At 49.9% G+C, this 20212-nt stretch overlaps 2 protein-coding genes across 2 annotated transcripts in view; both read right to left on the reverse strand.

Moving 5' to 3' along the window:
• Positions 1-260: 260 nt before the first annotated feature.
• On the reverse strand, positions 261-9264 carry LOC140724341 (CD5 antigen-like). Its single transcript, XM_073038795.1, has 5 exons — positions 9057-9264; positions 7240-7554; positions 3728-4042; positions 1914-2228; positions 261-403 (listed from the first exon to the last, which is right to left on the reverse strand). The coding sequence occupies exons 1-5, from the start codon at positions 9262-9264 to the stop codon at positions 261-263; spliced, it is 1296 nt and encodes a 431-aa protein (XP_072894896.1).
• Positions 9265-10898: 1634 nt separating this feature from the next.
• Positions 10899-20212, reverse strand: part of LOC140724342 (scavenger receptor cysteine-rich type 1 protein M130-like) — a 31048-nt gene continuing 21734 nt past the window's right edge. Inside the window, exons 13-17 of the mRNA XM_073038796.1 lie at positions 18768-19082; positions 17073-17387; positions 14381-14695; positions 12567-12881; positions 10899-11056 (exon numbers count right to left, since the gene is read on the reverse strand). Of these exons, the coding sequence (XP_072894897.1) occupies positions 10899-11056; positions 12567-12881; positions 14381-14695; positions 17073-17387; positions 18768-19082 (1418 nt within the window). The remainder of the gene's footprint in view (positions 11057-12566; positions 12882-14380; positions 14696-17072; positions 17388-18767; positions 19083-20212) is intronic.

Consider the following 20212-nt stretch of genomic DNA (forward strand, 5'->3'; position numbering starts at 1 on the left):
TATGCACCAAAGGTCATCCAGATTCAACTCCAGTTCTTCAACGCACGACTCTAAGGAGCTGACGCTCAGAGCCCGTATAGTTATCAGAGAGACTGCAGATCTCCCGAAGTTCCCACATCTCCCATGAAGAACACACCACTGACCCTGGCCCCATTCTCACTGTAATACTCGACAGAAATAGACCAAGAGAAAAGGAAATTTACCTCAGCCTCCACCTCTACTTACTGAGCCTCATGAACCACTCTAGCAATGTCCCTCTCCTACAATGGCCACTTTGCTGAAACTGAACTTCTCTTTATTTTTGCCTTGACCACGTTCCTAAAACCTGCAGCCTGGTGAATGACTGGCCCCACTGGCTTTTTCAAAACTGCCGCACAGATCCACAGGCCAACGGATCTGCCGACTGCAATAGGGCCGAGAAGGTTAAACATGCTTGAGTTGTTCCCAGACAGCATCAGATTCTGAGGGGAGACTTACACCATCAGACAAACGAGCAGATTTAGGCCATTTGGCACATCGAGTCGGATCTGACATTCGCATGGCTGATTAATTATCTTAATCAACTCCATTCTGCCTTCTCCTCGACACCCTGATTGATCAAGAACCTATCAAACTCTGCTTCAAATACCCCCGATCACTTGGCCTCCGCATCCACCCGTGTAAATGAATTCCACAGATTCACCACGTACTTGCTGATAAATATTCTTCCTCATCTGTAAAGAGATGTCCTTCTGTTCTGAGGTTGTGCCCTCAGTGGCAATTCCCTTGACCACCCAGACTGATTGACCCAGACGGCTCCTCGGTAGAGATTGTTAAGAGCACCAAATTTCTTCGTGTCCACCTGATGGAGAATCTCACCTGGTCCTTCAACACCAGCTTCATAGCAAAGAAAGCCCAACAACATCTCTACTTTCTGCAAAGGCTGAGGAAAGTCCATCTCCCACCCCCCATCCTCATCACATTCTACAGGGGTTGTATTGAGAGCATCCTGAGCAGCTGCATCACTGCCTGGTTTGGGAATTGCACCATCTCGGATCGCAAGACCCTGCAGCGGATAGTGAGGTCAGCTGAGAAGAACATCGGGGTCTCTCTTCCCACCATCATGGACATTGACACTACACGCTGCATCCGCAAAGCAAACAGCATTATGAAGGACCCCATGCACCCCTCATACAATCTCTTCTCCCTCTTGCCATCCGAGAAAAGGTAACAGAGCATTCAGGCTCTCACGTCCAGACTATGTAACAGTTTCTTCCCCCAAGCTATCAGACTCCTCAATACCCAGAGTCTGGACTGACACCAACTTACTGCCCTCCACTGTGCCTATTGTCTTGTTTATTATTTATTGTAATGCCTGCACTGTTTTGTGCACTTTATGCAGTCCTGGGTAAGTCTGTAGTCTAGTGTAGCTTTCTCAGTGTTTTTTATTACGTAGTTCAGTGTAGTTTTTGTACTGTTTCATGTAGCACCATGGTCCTGAAATGTGTTGTCTCGTTTTTACTGTGTACTGTACCAGCATTTATGGTCAAAACGACAATAAAAAGCGACTTGACTTGACTTGAACCCACAATCCCCTCACATTTTCACAGTGTACCTCTCCACTGGTCAAGGTACAATTCAAAAAAAATCCCAACCCGGCAACGGGACAGGGCCTCTAATTGCTGGGAGTGAGGGAAATGCTCCCCCACCCTTTAACCTTTCGGACTCTGCAGTGATTTGGACAGCCTGCACTACAATCCGACCATCTCCCAGCACCTGCAGCTGGACCTGACAACCAGGAACCACGGAGGATCAGGACCTTGAGACGGACAGTGATGCAGTCAGGGGAACAATCTGCTCAACATTGGAGTTCACTTAATAGCACAGCAGAGGTTTCAGTGTAAAGCACACACTCGCTGCCCACCCACACTCACCTGTGCAGGAGACTCCAGCGTCCTCTGCGTGGGAGCAGTTATTCACCCCCCATGGGCTGGCAGGGCACTGGTCGAGAGCAGGCTCTGTCCCATCACACTTCACCCCATCCAGCCAGATCTTCCCAGTGCCCTCTCCGTAGGAGGCACCTCTAGTAATTAATTGGGATGTCCCACAGTTCAACACCTTGCAGACCACGTCCGCCGCCATTGTATTCCAGCTCCTGCCACAGACGGTGCCCCAGGTAGAGTTATGATAGACCTCGACTCTCCCAGAGCACATGTTGTTCCCGTTCACCAGCCGGACAGGGACCGGGCCTGGAACAGAGAAGAGAATGAGTTTAAAATGAGGATAACACACACAAAATGCTGGTAGAACACAGCAGGCTAGGCAGCATCTAGGCTGCGCTGTTGACGTTTCGGGCCGAGACCCTTCGTCAGGACTTAAAATGAGGATTCCCATATTGAAAGCTGTCGAGAGTGCTGTGAGAGACTGTGCAATGGGAAATGGGGCTTGGACTGAGGGGAGAATGGGGTTCGACTGGGTGGGAGATCAGTGCTTGAGGGAAGGAACATCGAGCACAGAACAGAACAGCACAGGAACAGGCCCTTCAGACCAGCGTGAAACTGCTGACCAGGATGGCAGACTGACCGATGGCAGCTGCCCACACACTCTCCATTTTCCACAATACCAGCTTTGACATGGACCTGTCTAAATGTTTTATACACTGACGTCGTAACTGCTGACACAACCTCCCCTGGCAGTGGTTTCCAGACAGCCACCACTGTCTGCATGAAATAACCTTCCTGATAAATCTCCTTTACACATTCCCCCTCCAGTGCCCTGTGGTATTGGACATTTCCATCCTGGGAAAAACACTCTGAACCATCGGCCCTGTCCGTGCCTCGAATCAGTGGATCAATTTACTTCAGGTCTCCCCCAAGCAACATTCCACTCCTGCAATGGCCACTTTGCTTTATTTTTGCCTTGACCACGTTCCTAATTACCTGCAGCCTGTCGAATGACTGGCCCCACTGGCTTTTTCAAAATTGCCGCACAGATCCACAGGCCAACAGATCTGCTGACTGTAATCGGCCGAGAAGGTTAAACATGCTTGAGTTGTTCCCAGACAGCATCAGATTCTGAGAGGAGACTTACACCATCAGACAAACGAGCAGATTTAGGCCATTTGGCACATCGAGTCGGATCTGACATTCGCATAGCTGATTAATTATCTTAATCAACCCCATTCTGCCTTCTCCCTGTAATCTTCAATGCCCTGATTGATGAACCTATCAAACTCTACTTCAAATATACCCAATGAGTTGGCCTCCACATCCACCCGTGTAAATGAATTCCACACATTCACCACGTACTTGCTGATAAATATTCTTCCTCATTTGTAAAGAGATGTCCTTCTATTCTGAGGTTGTTCCCTCGGTGGTAATTCCCTTAACCTCCCAGTCTCACCCCACTATCCCCTCACGTTTTCACAGTCTACCTCTATCCTGGTGAAGCTCAATCCAAAAATCCCAACCCGGCAACGGGACAGGGCCTCTAATTGCTGGGAGCGAGGGAAATGCTCCTCCACCCTTTAACCTTTCGGACTCTGCAGTGATTTGGACAGCCTGCACTACAATCCAACCATCTCCCAGCACCTGCAGCTGGACCTGACAACCAGGAACCACGGAGGATCAGGACCTTGAGAAGGACAGTGATGCAGTCAGGGGAACAATCTGCTCAACACTGGAGTTCACTTAATAGCACAGCAGAGGTTTCAGTGTAAAGCACATCCTCACTGCCCACCCACACTCACCTGTGCAGGAGACTCCAGCGTCCTCTGCGTGGGAGCAATTATTCACCCCCCATGGGCTGGCAGGGCACTGGTCGAGAGCAGGCTCTGTCCCGTCACACTTCACTCCATCCAGCCAGATCTTCCCAGTGCCCTCTCCGTAGGAGGCATCTGTTGTTACCGACCCAGGTGTCCCACAGTTCAAAATCCTGCAGACCACGTCCGCCGCCATCTTATTCCAGCTCCTGCCACAGACGGTGCCCCAGGTAGAGTTATGATAGACCTCGACTCTCCCAGAGCACATGTTGTTCCCGTTCACCAGCCGGACAGGGACCGGGCCTGAAACAGATCAGGGACAGGGGAGGGTGGTGTGGTGGGGTTCCAGTTAGTTCACACCTGGTAATGTACCTGTTTTTCTTCAGAGTGGCCACTCGGTTCCCTAGAACATAGAATATTACAGCACACTACACACACTTGGCCCATGATGTTAACCCCTTCCAAGATCAATCCCACATACTCTACACTTTTCTGTCATCGGTGTGACTATTTAGTGTCCCTAATGTGTCTGTCTCTACCACCACCTCTAACAGCACATTCTATACATCCTCCACTCTCTGTGTAAAACCTGACCTCTGAATACACCCCAGCCCACCCCAATACCCACCCTATACCTTCCTCAAATCACCATAAAATTTTCCCTTAATTCCACCCATTTCTGTTCTGGGACTGTAGCTTCCCCCTGGAGGGTCGTTCCATCCATCACAGCCCACATCAGTATCCAAACAGGTATGCTTATTACTGAGTAAACACAAGGAAATCTGCAGATGCTGGAAATTTAACCAACACACACAAAATGCTGGTGGAACACAACAGGTCAGGCAGCATCGATAGGGAGAAGCAGTGTCAACGTTTCGGGCCGAGACCCTTCGTCAGGACTAACCGAAAGGAAAGATAGTAAGAGATTTGAGGGTAGGAGGGGGAGGGGAAAATGCGAAATGATAGGAGAAGACCGGAGGGGGTGGGGTGAAACTGAAAGCCAGAAAGGTGATTGGCAAAACGGATACAGATCTGGAGAAGGGAAAGGATCATGGGACAGGAGGCCGAGGGAGAAAGAAAGGGGGAGGGAAGCACCAGAGAGAGATGGAGAACAGGCAAAGTGATGAGCAGAGAGAAAAAAAATCTAAATACATCATATATATTGGTGAGACTCGACGCAGACTGTGAGACCGTTTCGCTGAACACCTATGCTCTGTCCACAAGGGAAAGCAGGATCTCCCAGTGGCCACACATTTTTATTCCACGTCCCATTCCCATTCTGATATGTATCCATGGCCTCCTCTACTGTCAAGATGAAGCCACACTCAGGTTGGAGGAACAACACCTTATATACCGGCTGGGTAGCCTCCAACCTGATGGCATGAACATTGACTTCTCTAACTTCCGTTAATGCCCCTCCTCCCCTTCTTAACCCATCCCTGACATATGTAGTTTTTTTTTTCTCTCTGCCCATCACTTTGCCTGTTCTCCATCTCCCTCTGGTGCTTCCCTCCCCCTTTCTTTCTCCCTAGGCCTCCTGTCCAATGATCCTTAGGGGCTTCTATCCATCATCTCCTCATTCTCCCGTACGCACCAAAGTTCTTCCAGGTTCAACTCCAGTTCTTCAACGCACGACTCTAAGGAGCTGACGCTCAGAGCCCGTATAGTTATCAGAGAGACTGCAGATCTCCCGAAGTTCCCACATCTCCCATGAAGAACACACCACTGACCCTGGCCCCATTCTCACTGTAATACTCGACAGAAATAGACCAAGAGAAAAGGAAATTTACCTCAGCCTCCACCTCTACTTACTGAGCCTCATGAACCACTCTAGCAATGTCCCTCTCCTACAATGGCCACTTTGCTGAAACTGAACTTCTCTTTATTTTTGCCTTGACCACGTTCCTAAAACCTGCAGCCTGGTGAATGACTGGCCCCACTGGCTTTTTCAAAACTGCCGCACAGATCCACAGGCCAACGGATCTGCCGACTGCAATAGGGCCGAGAAGGTTAAACATGCTTGAGTTGTTCCCAGACAGCATCAGATTCTGAGGGGAGACTTACACCATCAGACAAACGAGCAGATTTAGGCCATTTGGCACATCGAGTCGGATCTGACATTCGCATGGCTGATTAATTATCTTAATCAACTCCATTCTGCCTTCTCCTCGACACCCTGATTGATCAAGAACCTATCAAACTCTGCTTCAAATACCCCCAATCACTTGGCCTCCACATCAGCCTGTGGAAATGAATTCCACAGAACCACCACGTACTTGATCAAAAACAATCTTCCTCATCTCTAAAGAGATGTCCTTCTGTTCTGAGGTTGTGCCCTCAGTGGCAATTCCCTTGACCACCCAGACTGATTGACCCAGACGGCTCCTCGGTAGAGATTGTTAAGAGCACCAAATTTCTTCGTGTCCACCTGATGGAGAATCTCACCTGGTCCTTCAACACCAGCTTCATAGCAAAGAAAGCCCAACAACATCTCTACTTTCTGCAAAGGCTGAGGAAAGTCCATCTCCCACCCCCCATCCTCATCACATTCTACAGGGGTTGTATTGAGAGCATCCTGAGCAGCTGCATCACTGCCTGGTTTTGGAATTGCACCATCTCGGATCGCAAGACCCTGCAGCGGATAGTGAGGTCAGCTGAGAAGAACATCGGGGTCTCTCTTCCCACCATCATGGACATTGACACTACACGCTGCATCCGCAAAGCAAACAGCATTATGAAGGACCCCATGCACCCCTCATACAATCTCTTCTCCCTCTTGCCATCCGAGAAAAGGTAACAGAGCATTCAGGCTCTCACGTCCAGACTATGTAACAGTTTCTTCCCCCAAGCTATCAGACTCCTCAATACCCAGAGTCTGGACTGACACCAACTTAATGCCCTCTACTGTGCCTATTGTCTTGTTTATTATTTATTGTAATGCCTGCACTGTTTTGTGCACTTTATGCAGTCCTGGGTAAGTCTGTAGTCTAGTGTAGCTTTCTCAGTGTTTTTTATTACGTAGTTCAGTGTAGTTTTTGTACTGTTTCATGTAGCACCATGGTCCTGAAATGTGTTGTCTCGTTTTTACTGTGTACTGTACCAGCATTTATGGTCAAAACGACAATAAAAAGCGACTTGACTTGACTTGAACCCACAATCCCCTCACATTTTCACAGTGTACCTCTCCACTGGTCAAGGTACAATTCAAAAAAAATCCCAACCCGGCAACGGGACAGGGCCTCTAATTGCTGGGAGTGAGGGAAATGCTCCCCCACCCTTTAACCTTTCGGACTCTGCAGTGATTTGGACAGCCTGCACTACAATCCGACCATCTCCCAGCACCTGCAGCTGGACCTGACAACCAGGAACCACGGAGGATCAGGACCTTGAGACGGACAGTGATGCAGTCAGGGGAACAATCTGCTCAACACCGGAGTTCACTTAATAGCACAGCAGAGGTTTCAGTGTAAAGCACACACTCGCTGCCCACCCACACTCACCTGTGCAGGAGACTCCAGCGTCCTCTGCGTGGGAGCAGTTATTCACCCCCCATGGGCTGGCAGGGCACTGGTCGAGAGCAGGCTCTGTCCCATCACACTTCACCCCATCCAGCCAGATCTTCCCAGTGCCCTCTCCGTAGGAGGCACCTCTAGTAATTAATTGGGATGTCCCACAGTTCAACACCTTGCAGACCACGTCCGCCGCCATTGTATTCCAGCTCCTGCCACAGACGGTGCCCCAGGTAGAGTTATGATAGACCTCGACTCTCCCAGAGCACATGTTGTTCCCGTTCACCAGCCGGACAGGGACCGGGCCTGGAACAGAGAAGAGAATGAGTTTAAAATGAGGATAACACACACAAAATGCTGGTAGAACACAGCAGGCTAGGCAGCATCTAGGCTGCGCTGTTGACGTTTCGGGCCGAGACCCTTCGTCAGGACTTAAAATGAGGATTCCCATATTGAAAGCTGTCGAGAGTGCTGTGAGAGACTGTGCAATGGGAAATGGGGCTTGGACTGAGGGGAGAATGGGGTTCGACTGGGTGGGAGATCAGTGCTTGAGGGAAGGAACATCGAGCACAGAACAGAACAGCACAGGAACAGGCCCTTCAGACCAGCGTGAAACTGCTGACCAGGATGGCAGACTGACCGATGGCAGCTGCCCACACACTCTCCATTTTCCACAATACCAGCTTTGACATGGACCTGTCTAAATGTTTTATACACTGACGTCGTAACTGCTGACACAACCTCCCCTGGCAGTGGTTTCCAGACAGCCACCACTGTCTGCATGAAATAACCTTCCTGATAAATCTCCTTTACACATTCCCCCTCCAGTGCCCTGTGGTATTGGACATTTCCATCCTGGGAAAAACACTCTGAACCATCGGCCCTGTCCGTGCCTCGAATCAGTGGATCAATTTACTTCAGGTCTCCCCCAAGCAACATTCCTCTCCTGCAATGGCCACTTTGCTTTATTTTTGCCTTGACCACGTTCCTAATTACCTGCAGCCTGTCGAATGACTGGCCCCACTGGCTTTTTCAAAATTGCCGCACAGATCCACAGGCCAACAGATCTGCTGACTGTAATCGGCCGAGAAGGTTAAACATGCTTGAGTTGTTCCCAGACAGCATCAGATTCTGAGAGGAGACTTACACCATCAGACAAACGAGCAGATTTAGGCCATTTGGCACATCGAGTCGGATCTGACATTCGCATAGCTGATTAATTATCTTAATCAACCCCATTCTGCCTTCTCCCTGTAATCTTCAATGCCCTGATTGATGAAGAACCTATCAAACTCTACTTCAAATATACCCAATGAGTTGGCCTCCACATCCACCCGTGTAAATGAATTCCACACATTCACCACGTACTTGCTGATAAATATTCTTCCTCATTTGTAAAGAGATGTCCTTCTATTCTGAGGTTGTTCCCTCGGTGGTAATTCCCTTAACCTCCCAGTCTCACCCCACTATCCCCTCACGTTTTCACAGTCTACCTCTATCCTGGTGAAGCTCAATCCAAAAATCCCAACCCGGCAACGGGACAGGGCCTCTAATTGCTGGGAGCGAGGGAAATGCTCCTCCACCCTTTAACCTTTCGGACTCTGCAGTGATTTGGACAGCCTGCACCACAATCCAACCATCTCCCAGCACCTGCAGCTGGACCTGACAACCAGGAACCACGGAGGATCAGGACCTTGAGAAGGACAGTGATGCAGTCAGGGGAACAATCTGCTCAACACTGGAGTTCACTTAATAGCACAGCAGAGGTTTCAGTGTAAAGCACACACTCGCTGCCCACCCACACTCACCTGTGCAGGAGACTCCAGCGTCCTCTGCGTGGGAGCAGTTATTCACCCCCCATGGGCTGGCAGGGCACTGGTCGAGAGCAGGCTCTGTCCCGTCACACTTCACTCCATCCAGCCAGATCTTCCCAGTGCCCTCTCCGTAGGAGGCATCTGTTGTTACCGACCCAGGTGTCCCACAGTTCAAAATCCTGCAGACCACGTCCGCCGCCATCTTATTCCAGCTCCTGCCACAGACGGTGCCCCAGGTAGAGTTATGATAGACCTCGACTCTCCCAGAGCACATGTTGTTCCCGTTCACCAGCCGGACAGGGACCGGGCCTGAAACAGATCAGGGACAGGGGAGGGTGGTGTGGTGGGGTTCCAGTTAGTTCACACCTGGTAATGTACCTGTTTTTCTTCAGAGTGGCCACTCGGTTCCCTAGAACATAGAATATTACAGCACACTACACACACTTGGCCCATGATGTTAACCCCTTCCAAGATCAATCCCACATACTCTACACTTTTCTGTCATCGGTGTGACTATTTAGTGTCCCTAATGTGTCTGTCTCTACCACCACCTCTAACAGCACATTCTATACATCCTCCACTCTCTGTGTAAAACCTGACCTCTGAATACACCCCAGCCCACCCCAATACCCACCCTATACCTTCCTCAAATCACCATAAAATTTTCCCTTAATTCCACCCATTTCTGTTCTGGGACTGTAGCTTCCCCCTGGAGGGTCGTTCCATCCATCACAGCCCACATCAGTATCCAAACAGGTATGCTTATTACTGAGTAAACACAAGGAAATCTGCAGATGCTGGAAATTTAACCAACACACACAAAATGCTGGTGGAACACAACAGGTCAGGCAGCATCGATAGGGAGAAGCAGTGTCAACGTTTCGGGCCGAGACCCTTCGTCAGGACTAACCGAAAGGAAAGATAGTAAGAGATTTGAGGGTAGGAGGGGGAGGGGAAAATGCGAAATGATAGGAGAAGACCGGAGGGGGTGGGGTGAAACTGAAAGCCAGAAAGGTGATTGGCAAAACGGATACAGATCTGGAGAAGGGAAAGGATCATGGGACAGGAGGCCGAGGGAGAAAGAAAGGGGGAGGGAAGCACCAGAGAGAGATGGAGAACAGGCAAAGTGATGAGCAGAGAGAAAAAAAATCTAAATACATCATATATATTGGTGAGACTCGACGCAGACTGTGAGACCGTTTCGCTGAACACCTATGCTCTGTCCACAAGGGAAAGCAGGATCTCCCAGTGGCCACACATTTTTATTCCACGTCCCATTCCCATTCTGATATGTATCCATGGCCTCCTCTACTGTCAAGATGAAGCCACACTCAGGTTGGAGGAACAACACCTTATATACCGGCTGGGTAGCCTCCAACCTGATGGCATGAACATTGACTTCTCTAACTTCCGTTAATGCCCCTCCTCCCCTTCTTAACCCATCCCTGACATATGTAGTTTTTTTTTTCTCTCTGCCCATCACTTTGCCTGTTCTCCATCTCCCTCTGGTGCTTCCCTCCCCCTTTCTTTCTCCCTAGGCCTCCTGTCCAATGATCCTTAGGGGCTTCTATCCATCATCTCCTCATTCTCCCGTACGCACCAAAGTTCTTCCAGGTTCAACTCCAGTTCTTCAACGCACGACTCTAAGGAGCTGACGCTCAGAGCCCGTATAGTTATCAGAGAGACTGCAGATCTCCCGAAGTTCCCACATCTCCCATGAAGAACACACCACTGACCCTGGCCCCATTCTCACTGTAATACTCGACAGAAATAGACCAAGAGAAAAGGAAATTTACCTCAGCCTCCACCTCTACTTACTGAGCCTCATGAACCACTCTAGCAATGTCCCTCTCCTACAATGGCCACTTTGCTGAAACTGAACTTCTCTTTATTGGCCCTCACCACGTTCCTAAAACCTGCAGCCTGGTGAATGACTGGCCCCACTGGCTTTTTCAAAACTGCCGCACAGATCCACAGGCCAACGGATCTGCCGACTGCAATAGGGCCGAGAAGGTTAAACATGCTTGAGTTGTTCCCAGACAGCATCAGATTCTGAGGGGAGACTTACACCATCAGACAAACGAGCAGATTTAGGCCATTTGGCACATCGAGTCGGATCTGACATTCGCATGGCTGATTAATTATCTTAATCAACTCCATTCTGCCTTCTCCTCGACACCCTGATTGATCAAGAACCTATCAAACTCTGCTTCAAATACCCCCAATCACTTGGCCTCCACATCAGCCTGTGGAAATGAATTCCACAGAACCACCACGTACTTGATCAAAAACAATCTTCCTCATCTCTAAAGAGATGTCCTTCTGTTCTGAGGTTGTGCCCTCAGTGGCAATTCCCTTGACCACCCAGACTGATTGACCCAGACGGCTCCTCGGTAGAGATTGTTAAGAGCACCAAATTTCTTCGTGTCCACCTGATGGAGAATCTCACCTGGTCCTTCAACACCAGCTTCATAGCAAAGAAAGCCCAACAACATCTCTACTTTCTGCAAAGGCTGAGGAAAGTCCATCTCCCACCCCCCATCCTCATCACATTCTACAGGGGTTGTATTGAGAGCATCCTGAGCAGCTGCATCACTGCCTGGTTTGGGAATTGCACCATCTCGGATCGCAAGACCCTGCAGCGGATAGTGAGGTCAGCTGAGAAGAACATCGGGGTCTCTCTTCCCACCATCATGGACATTGACACTACACGCTGCATCCGCAAAGCAAACAGCATTATGAAGGACCCCATGCACCCCTCATACAATCTCTTCTCCCTCTTGCCATCCGAGAAAAGGTAACAGAGCATTCAGGCTCTCACGTCCAGACTATGTAACAGTTTCTTCCCCCAAGCTATCAGACTCCTCAATACCCAGAGTCTGGACTGACACCAACTTACTGCCCTCCACTGTGCCTATTGTCTTGTTTATTATTTATTGTAATGCCTGCACTGTTTTGTGCACTTTATGCAGTCCTGGGTAAGTCTGTAGTCTAGTGTAGCTTTCTCAGTGTTTTTTATTACGTAGTTCAGTGTAGTTTTTGTACTGTTTCATGTAGCACCATGGTCCTGAAATGTGTTGTCTCGTTTTTACTGTGTACTGTACCAGCATTTATGGTCAAAACGACAATAAAAAGCGACTTGACTTGACTTGAACCCACAATCCCCTCACATTTTCACAGTGTACCTCTCCACTGGTCAAGGTACAATTCAAAAAAAATCCCAACCCGGCAACGGGACAGGGCCTCTAATTGCTGGGAGTGAGGGAAATGCTCCCCCACCCTTTAACCTTTCGGACTCTGCAGTGATTTGGACAGCCTGCACTACAATCCGACCATCTCCCAGCACCTGCAGCTGGACCTGACAACCAGGAACCACGGAGGATCAGGACCTTGAGACGGACAGTGATGCAGTCAGGGGAACAATCTGCTCAACACCGGAGTTCACTTAATAGCACAGCAGAGGTTTCAGTGTAAAGCACACACTCGCTGCCCACCCACACTCACCTGTGCAGGAGACTCCAGCGTCCTCTGCGTGGGAGCAGTTATTCACCCCCCATGGGCTGGCAGGGCACTGGTCGAGAGCAGGCTCTGTCCCATCACACTTCACCCCATCCAGCCAGATCTTCCCAGTGCCCTCTCCGTAGGAGGCACCTCTAGTAATTAATTGGGACGTCCCACAGTTCAACACCTTGCAGACCACGTCCGCCGCCATTGTATTCCAGCTCCTGCCACAGACGGTGCCCCAGGTAGAGTTATGATAGACCTCGACTCTCCCAGAGCACATGTTGTTCCCGTTCACCAGCCGGACAGGGACCGGGCCTGGAACAGAGAAGAGAATGAGTTTAAAATGAGGATAACACACACAAAATGCTGGTAGAACACAGCAGGCTAGGCAGCATCTAGGCTGCGCTGTTGACGTTTCGGGCCGAGACCCTTCGTCAGGACTTAAAATGAGGATTCCCATATTGAAAGCTGTCGAGAGTGCTGTGAGAGACTGTGCAATGGGAAATGGGGCTTGGACTGAGGGGAGAATGGGGTTCGACTGGGTGGGAGATCAGTGCTTGAGGGAAGGAACATCGAGCACAGAACAGAACAGCACAGGAACAGGCCCTTCAGACCAGCGTGAAACTGCTGACCAGGATGGCAGACTGACCGATGGCAGCTGCCCACACACTCTCCATTTTCCACAATACCAGCTTTGACATGGACCTGTCTAAATGTTTTATACACTGACGTCGTAACTGCTGACACAACCTCCCCTGGCAGTGGTTTCCAGACAGCCACCACTGTCTGCATGAAATAACCTTCCTGATAAATCTCCTTTACACATTCCCCCTCCAGTGCCCTGTGGTATTGGACATTTCCATCCTGGGAAAAACACTCTGAACCATCGGCCCTGTCCGTGCCTCGAATCAGTGGATCAATTTACTTCAGGTCTCCCCCAAGCAACATTCCTCTCCTGCAATGGCCACTTTGCTTTATTTTTGCCTTGACCACGTTCCTAATTACCTGCAGCCTGTCGAATGACTGGCCCCACTGGCTTTTTCAAAATTGCCGCACAGATCCACAGGCCAACAGATCTGCTGACTGTAATCGGCCGAGAAGGTTAAACATGCTTGAGTTGTTCCCAGACAGCATCAGATTCTGAGAGGAGACTTACACCATCAGACAAACGAGCAGATTTAGGCCATTTGGCACATCGAGTCGGATCTGACATTCGCATAGCTGATTAATTATCTTAATCAACCCCATTCTGCCTTCTCCCTGTAATCTTCAATGCCCTGATTGATGAACCTATCAAACTCTACTTCAAATATACCCAATGAGTTGGCCTCCACATCCACCCGTGTAAATGAATTCCACACATTCACCACGTACTTGCTGATAAATATTCTTCCTCATTTGTAAAGAGATGTCCTTCTATTCTGAGGTTGTTCCCTCGGTGGTAATTCCCTTAACCTCCCAGTCTCACCCCACTATCCCCTCACGTTTTCACAGTCTACCTCTATCCTGGTGAAGCTCAATCCAAAAATCCCAACCCGGCAACGGGACAGGGCCTCTAATTGCTGGGAGCGAGGGAAATGCTCCTCCACCCTTTAACCTTTCGGACTCTGCAGTGATTTGGACAGCCTGCACTACAATCCAACCATCTCCCAGCACCTGCAGCTGGACCTGACAACCAGGAACCACGGAGGATCAGGACCTTGAGAAGGACAGTGATGCAGTCAGGGGAACAATCTGCTCAACACTGGAGTTCACTTAATAGCACAGCAGAGGTTTCAGTGTAAAGCACATCCTCACTGCCCACCCACACTCACCTGTGCAGGAGACTCCAGCGTCCTCTGCGTGGGAGCAATTATTCACCCCCCATGGGCTGGCAGGGCACTGGTCGAGAGCAGGCTCTGTCCCGTCACACTTCACTCCATCCAGCCAGATCTTCCCAGTGCCCTCTCCGTAGGAGGCATCTGTTGTTACCGACCCAGGTGTCCCACAGTTCAAAATCCTGCAGACCACGTCCGCCGCCATCTTATTCCAGCTCCTGCCACAGACGGTGCCCCAGGTAGAGTTATGATAGACCTCGACTCTCCCAGAGCACATGTTGTTCCCGTTCACCAGCCGGACAGGGACCGGGCCTGAAACAGATCAGGGACAGGGGAGGGTGGTGTGGTGGGGTTCCAGTTAGTTCACACCTGGTAATGTACCTGTTTTTCTTCAGAGTGGCCACTCGGTTCCCTAGAACATAGAATATTACAGCACACTACACACACTTGGCCCATGATGTTAACCCCTTCCAAGATCAATCCCACATACTCTACACTTTTCTGTCATCGGTGTGACTATTTAGTGTCCCTAATGTGTCTGTCTCTACCACCACCTCTAACAGCACATTCTATACATCCTCCACTCTCTGTGTAAAACCTGACCTCTGAATACACCCCAGCCCACCCCAATACCCACCCTATACCTTCCTCAAATCACCATAAAATTTTCCCTTAATTCCACCCATTTCTGTTCTGGGACTGTAGCTTCCCCCTGGAGGGTCGTTCCATCCATCACAGCCCACATCAGTATCCAAACAGGTATGCTTATTACTGAGTAAACACAAGGAAATCTGCAGATGCTGGAAATTTAACCAACACACACAAAATGCTGGTGGAACACAACAGGTCAGGCAGCATCGATAGGGAGAAGCAGTGTCAACGTTTCGGGCCGAGACCCTTCGTCAGGACTAACCGAAAGGAAAGATAGTAAGAGATTTGAGGGTAGGAGGGGGAGGGGAAAATGCGAAATGATAGGAGAAGACCGGAGGGGGTGGGGTGAAACTGAAAGCCAGAAAGGTGATTGGCAAAACGGATACAGATCTGGAGAAGGGAAAGGATCATGGGACAGGAGGCCGAGGGAGAAAGAAAGGGGGAGGGAAGCACCAGAGAGAGATGGAGAACAGGCAAAGTGATGAGCAGAGAGAAAAAAAATCTAAATACATCATATATATTGGTGAGACTCGACGCAGACTGTGAGACCGTTTCGCTGAACACCTATGCTCTGTCCACAAGGGAAAGCAGGATCTCCCAGTGGCCACACATTTTTATTCCACGTCCCATTCCCATTCTGATATGTATCCATGGCCTCCTCTACTGTCAAGATGAAGCCACACTCAGGTTGGAGGAACAACACCTTATATACCGGCTGGGTAGCCTCCAACCTGATGGCATGAACATTGACTTCTCTAACTTCCGTTAATGCCCCTCCTCCCCTTCTTAACCCATCCCTGACATATGTAGTTTTTTTTTTCTCTCTGCCCATCACTTTGCCTGTTCTCCATCTCCCTCTGGTGCTTCCCTCCCCCTTTCTTTCTCCCTAGGCCTCCTGTCCAATGATCCTTAGGGGCTTCTATCCATCATCTCCTCATTCTCCCGTACGCACCAAAGTTCTTCCAGGTTCAACTCCAGTTCTTCAACGCACGACTCTAAGGAGCTGACGCTCAGAGCCCGTATAGTTATCAGAGAGACTGCAGATCTCCCGAAGTTCCCACATCTCCCATGAAGAACACACCACTGACCCTGGCCCCATTCTCACTGTAATACTCGACAGAAATAGACCAAGAGAAAAGGAAATTTACCTCAGCCTCCACCTCTACTTACTGAGCCTCATGAACCACTCTAGCAATGTCCCTCTCCTACAATGGCCACTTTGCTGAAACTGAACTTCTCTTTATTGGCCCTCACCACGTTCCTAAAACCTGCAGCCTGGTGAATGACTGGCCCCACTGGCTTTTTCAAAACTGCCGCTAACATCCACAGGCGAACAGATCTGCCGACTGCAATAGGGCCGAGAAGGTTAAACATGCTTGAGTTGTTCCCAGACAGCATCAGATTCTGAGGGGAGACTTACACCATCAGACAAACGAGCAGATTTACGCCATTTGGCACATCGAGTCGGATCTGACATTCCCATGGCTGATTAATTATCCTTCTCAAACCCATTCTGCATTCTCCCTGTAATCTTCAAAGCCCTGGTTAATGAAATATAAACAATGACCTGGCCACCACAGCAGCCCATGACAATGAATTCCACAGAACCACCACGTACTTGATCAAAAATATTCTTCCTCATCTCTGAACAGACTTCCATCTATTCTGAGGTTGTGCTCTCGGTGGCAATTACCTTGAATGCCCAGAGTGACCCCAATATCCCCTCACTTTTTCACAGTCTACCTCTATCCTGGTCAACCCGGCAACGGGACAGGGCCTCTAATTGCTGGGAGCGAGGAAAATGCTCCTCCACCCTTTAACCTTTCGGACTCTGCAGTGATTTGGACAGCCTGCACTACAATCCGACCATCTCCCAGCACCTGCAGCTGGACCTGACAACCAGGAACCACGGAGGATCAGGACCTTGAGAAGGACAGTGATGCAGTCAGGGGAACAATCTGCTCAACACTGGAGATCACTTAATAGCACAGCAGAGGTTTCAGTGTAAAGCACACACTCGCTGCCCACCAACACTCACCTGTGCAGGAGACTCCAACGTCCTCTGCGTGGGAGCAGTTATTCACCCCCCATGGGCTGGCAGGGCACTGCTCGATAGCAAGCTCTGTCCCGTCACACTTCACCCCATCCAGCCAGATCTTCCCAGTGCCCTCTCCGTAGGAGGCATCTGTTGTTACCGAATCAGATGTCCCACAGTTCAAAATCCTGCAGACCACGTCCGCCGCCATCTTATTCCAGCTCCTGCCACAGACGGTGCCCCAGGTAGATTTATGATAGACCTCGACTCTCCCAGAGCACATGTTGTTCCCGTTCACCAGCCGGACAGGGACTGGGCCTGGAACAGAGAAGGGAATGAGTTTAAAATGAGGATTCCCATATTGTAAGCTGTCGAGAGTGCTGTGAGAGACTGTGCAATGGGAAATGGGGCTTGGACTGAGGGGAGAATGGGGTTCGACTGGGTGGGAGATCAGTGCTCGAGGGAAGGAACATCGAGCACAGAACAGAACAGCACAGGAACAGGCCCTTCAGACCAGCGTGAAACTGCTGACCAGGATGCCAGACTGACCGATGGCAGCTGCCCACACACTCTCCATTTTCCTCAATACCAGCTTTGACATGGACCTGTCTAAATGTTTTATACACTGACGTCGTAACTGCTGACAAAACCTCCCCTGGCAGTGGTTTCCAGACAGCCACCACTGTCTGCATGAAATAACCTTCCTGATAAATCTCCTTTACACATTCCCCCTCCAGTGCCCTGTGGTATTGGACATTTCCATCCTGGGAAAAACACTCTGAACCATCTGTCCTGTCCGTGCCTCGAATCAGTGGATCAATTTACTTCAGGTCTCCCCCAAGCAACATTCCTCTCCTGCAATGGCCACTTTGCTTTATTTTTGCCTTGACCACGTTCCTAATTACCTGCAGCCTGTCGAATGACTGGCCCCACTGGCTTTTTCAAAATTGCCGCACAGATCCATAGGCTAACAGATCTGCTGACTGTAATCGGCCGAGAAGGTTAAACATGCTTGAGTTGTTCCCAGACAGCATCAGATTCTGAGGGTAGACTTACACCATCAGACAAACGAGCAGATTTAGGCCATTTGGCACATCGAGTCGGATCTGACATCCGCATGGCTGATTAATTATCTTAATCAACTCCATTCTGCCTTCTCCTTGATACCCTGATTGATCAAGAACCTATCAAACTCTGCTTCAAATATCCCCGATCACTTGGCCTCCGTATCCACCCGTGTAAATGAATTCCACAGATTCACCACGTATTTGCTGATAAATATTCTTCCTCATCTGTAAAGAGATGTCCTTCTGTTCTGAGGTTGTGCCCTCAGTGGTAATTCCCTTAACCTCCCTGTCTCACCCCACTATCCCCTCACTATCCCTTCATCCTGGTGAAGCTCAATCCAAAAATCCCAACCCGGCAACGGGACAGGGCCTCTAATTGCTGGGAGCGAGGGAAATGCTCCTCCACCCTTTAACCTTTCGGACTCTGCAGTGATTTGGACAGCCTGCACTACAATCCGACCATCTCCCAGCACCTGCAGCTGGACCTGACAACCAGGAACCACGGAGGATCAGGACCTTGAGACGGACAGTGATGCAGTCAGGGGAACAATCTGCTCAACACTGGAGTTCACTTAATAGCACAGCAGAGGTTTCAGTGTAAAGCACACACTTGCTGCCCACCCACACTCACCTGTGCAGGAGACTCCAGCGTCCTCTGCGTGGGAGCAGTTATTCACCCCCCATGGGCTGGCAGGGCACTGGTCGAGAGCAGGCTCTGTCCCGTCACACTTCACCCCATCCAGCCAGATCTTCCCAGTGCCCTCTCCGTAGGAGGCATCTGTTGTTATTAACTGGGATGTTCCGCAGTTCAAAACCCTGCAGACCAAGTCCGCTTCACTCTTATTCCAGCTCCTGTCACAGACGGTGCCCCAGGTAGAGTTATGATAGACCTCGACTCTCCCAGAGCACATGTTGTTCCCGTTCACCAGCCGGACAGGGACCGGGCCTGAAACAGATCAGGGACAGGGGAGGGTGGTGTGGTGGGGTTCCAGTTAGTTCACTCCTGGTAATGTACCTATTTTGCCTCAGAGTGGCCACTCGGTTCCCTAGAACAAACAATATTACAGAACACTACACACCCTTAGCCCACGATTTTAACCTCTTCCGAGATCAATCCCACATAACCCTCCATTTTTCGGTCATTCCTGTGATGTCCCTAATGTGTCTGTCTCTACCACCACCTCTGACAGCACATTCTATACATCCTCCACTCTCTGTGTAAAACCTGACCCCAGCCCACCCCAATACCCACCCTATACCTGCCTCCATCATCTTAAAATTATTCCCTCATCTGAGTCATTTCTGTTCAGGGACTGTTGCCTCCCTCGGAGGGTCGTTCCTCCCATTCCAGCCCGCACCAGTATCCAAGGTGGAATGCTTATTATTTAACGGGACAACCACAGTGGTACACTCACTGTCTACCTATTCCCTTACCCTCTCCTCACAGACACCCAGTTACCTGCCTCCTGCAACTTAGGGGCTTCTATCCATCATCTCCTCATTCTCCCGTATGCACCACAGGTCATCCAGATTCAACTCCAGTTCTTCAACGCACGACTCTAAGGAGCTGACGCTCCGAGCCGGTATCGTTATCAGAGAGACTGCAGGTCTCCCAAAGTTCCCACATCTCCCATGAAGAAGACACCACTGACCCTGGCCCCATTCTCACTGTAATCCTCGACAGAAATAGACCAAGAGAAAAGGAAATTTACCTCAGCCTCCACCTCTACTTACTGATCCTCATGAGCCACTCTAGCAATGTCCCTCTCCTATAATGGCCACTTTGCTGAAACTGAACTTCTCTTTATTGGTCCTCACCACGTTCCTAAAACCTGCAGCCTGTCGAATGACTGGCCCCACTGGCTTTTTCAAAATTGCCGCACAGATCCACAGGCCAACGGATCTGCCGACTGCAATAGGTCCGAGAAGGTTAAACATGCTTGAATTGTTCCCAGACAGCATCAGATTCTGAGGGGAGACTTACACCATCAGTCAAACGAGCAGATTTACGCCATTCGGCACATCGAGTCGGATCTGCCATTCCCTTGGCTGATTACTGATATTAATCAACCCCAT

The sequence above is a fragment of the Hemitrygon akajei genome, unplaced genomic scaffold (assembly GCF_048418815.1).
Source record: "Hemitrygon akajei unplaced genomic scaffold, sHemAka1.3 Scf000190, whole genome shotgun sequence".
NCBI lineage: Eukaryota > Metazoa > Chordata > Chondrichthyes > Myliobatiformes > Dasyatidae > Hemitrygon > Hemitrygon akajei.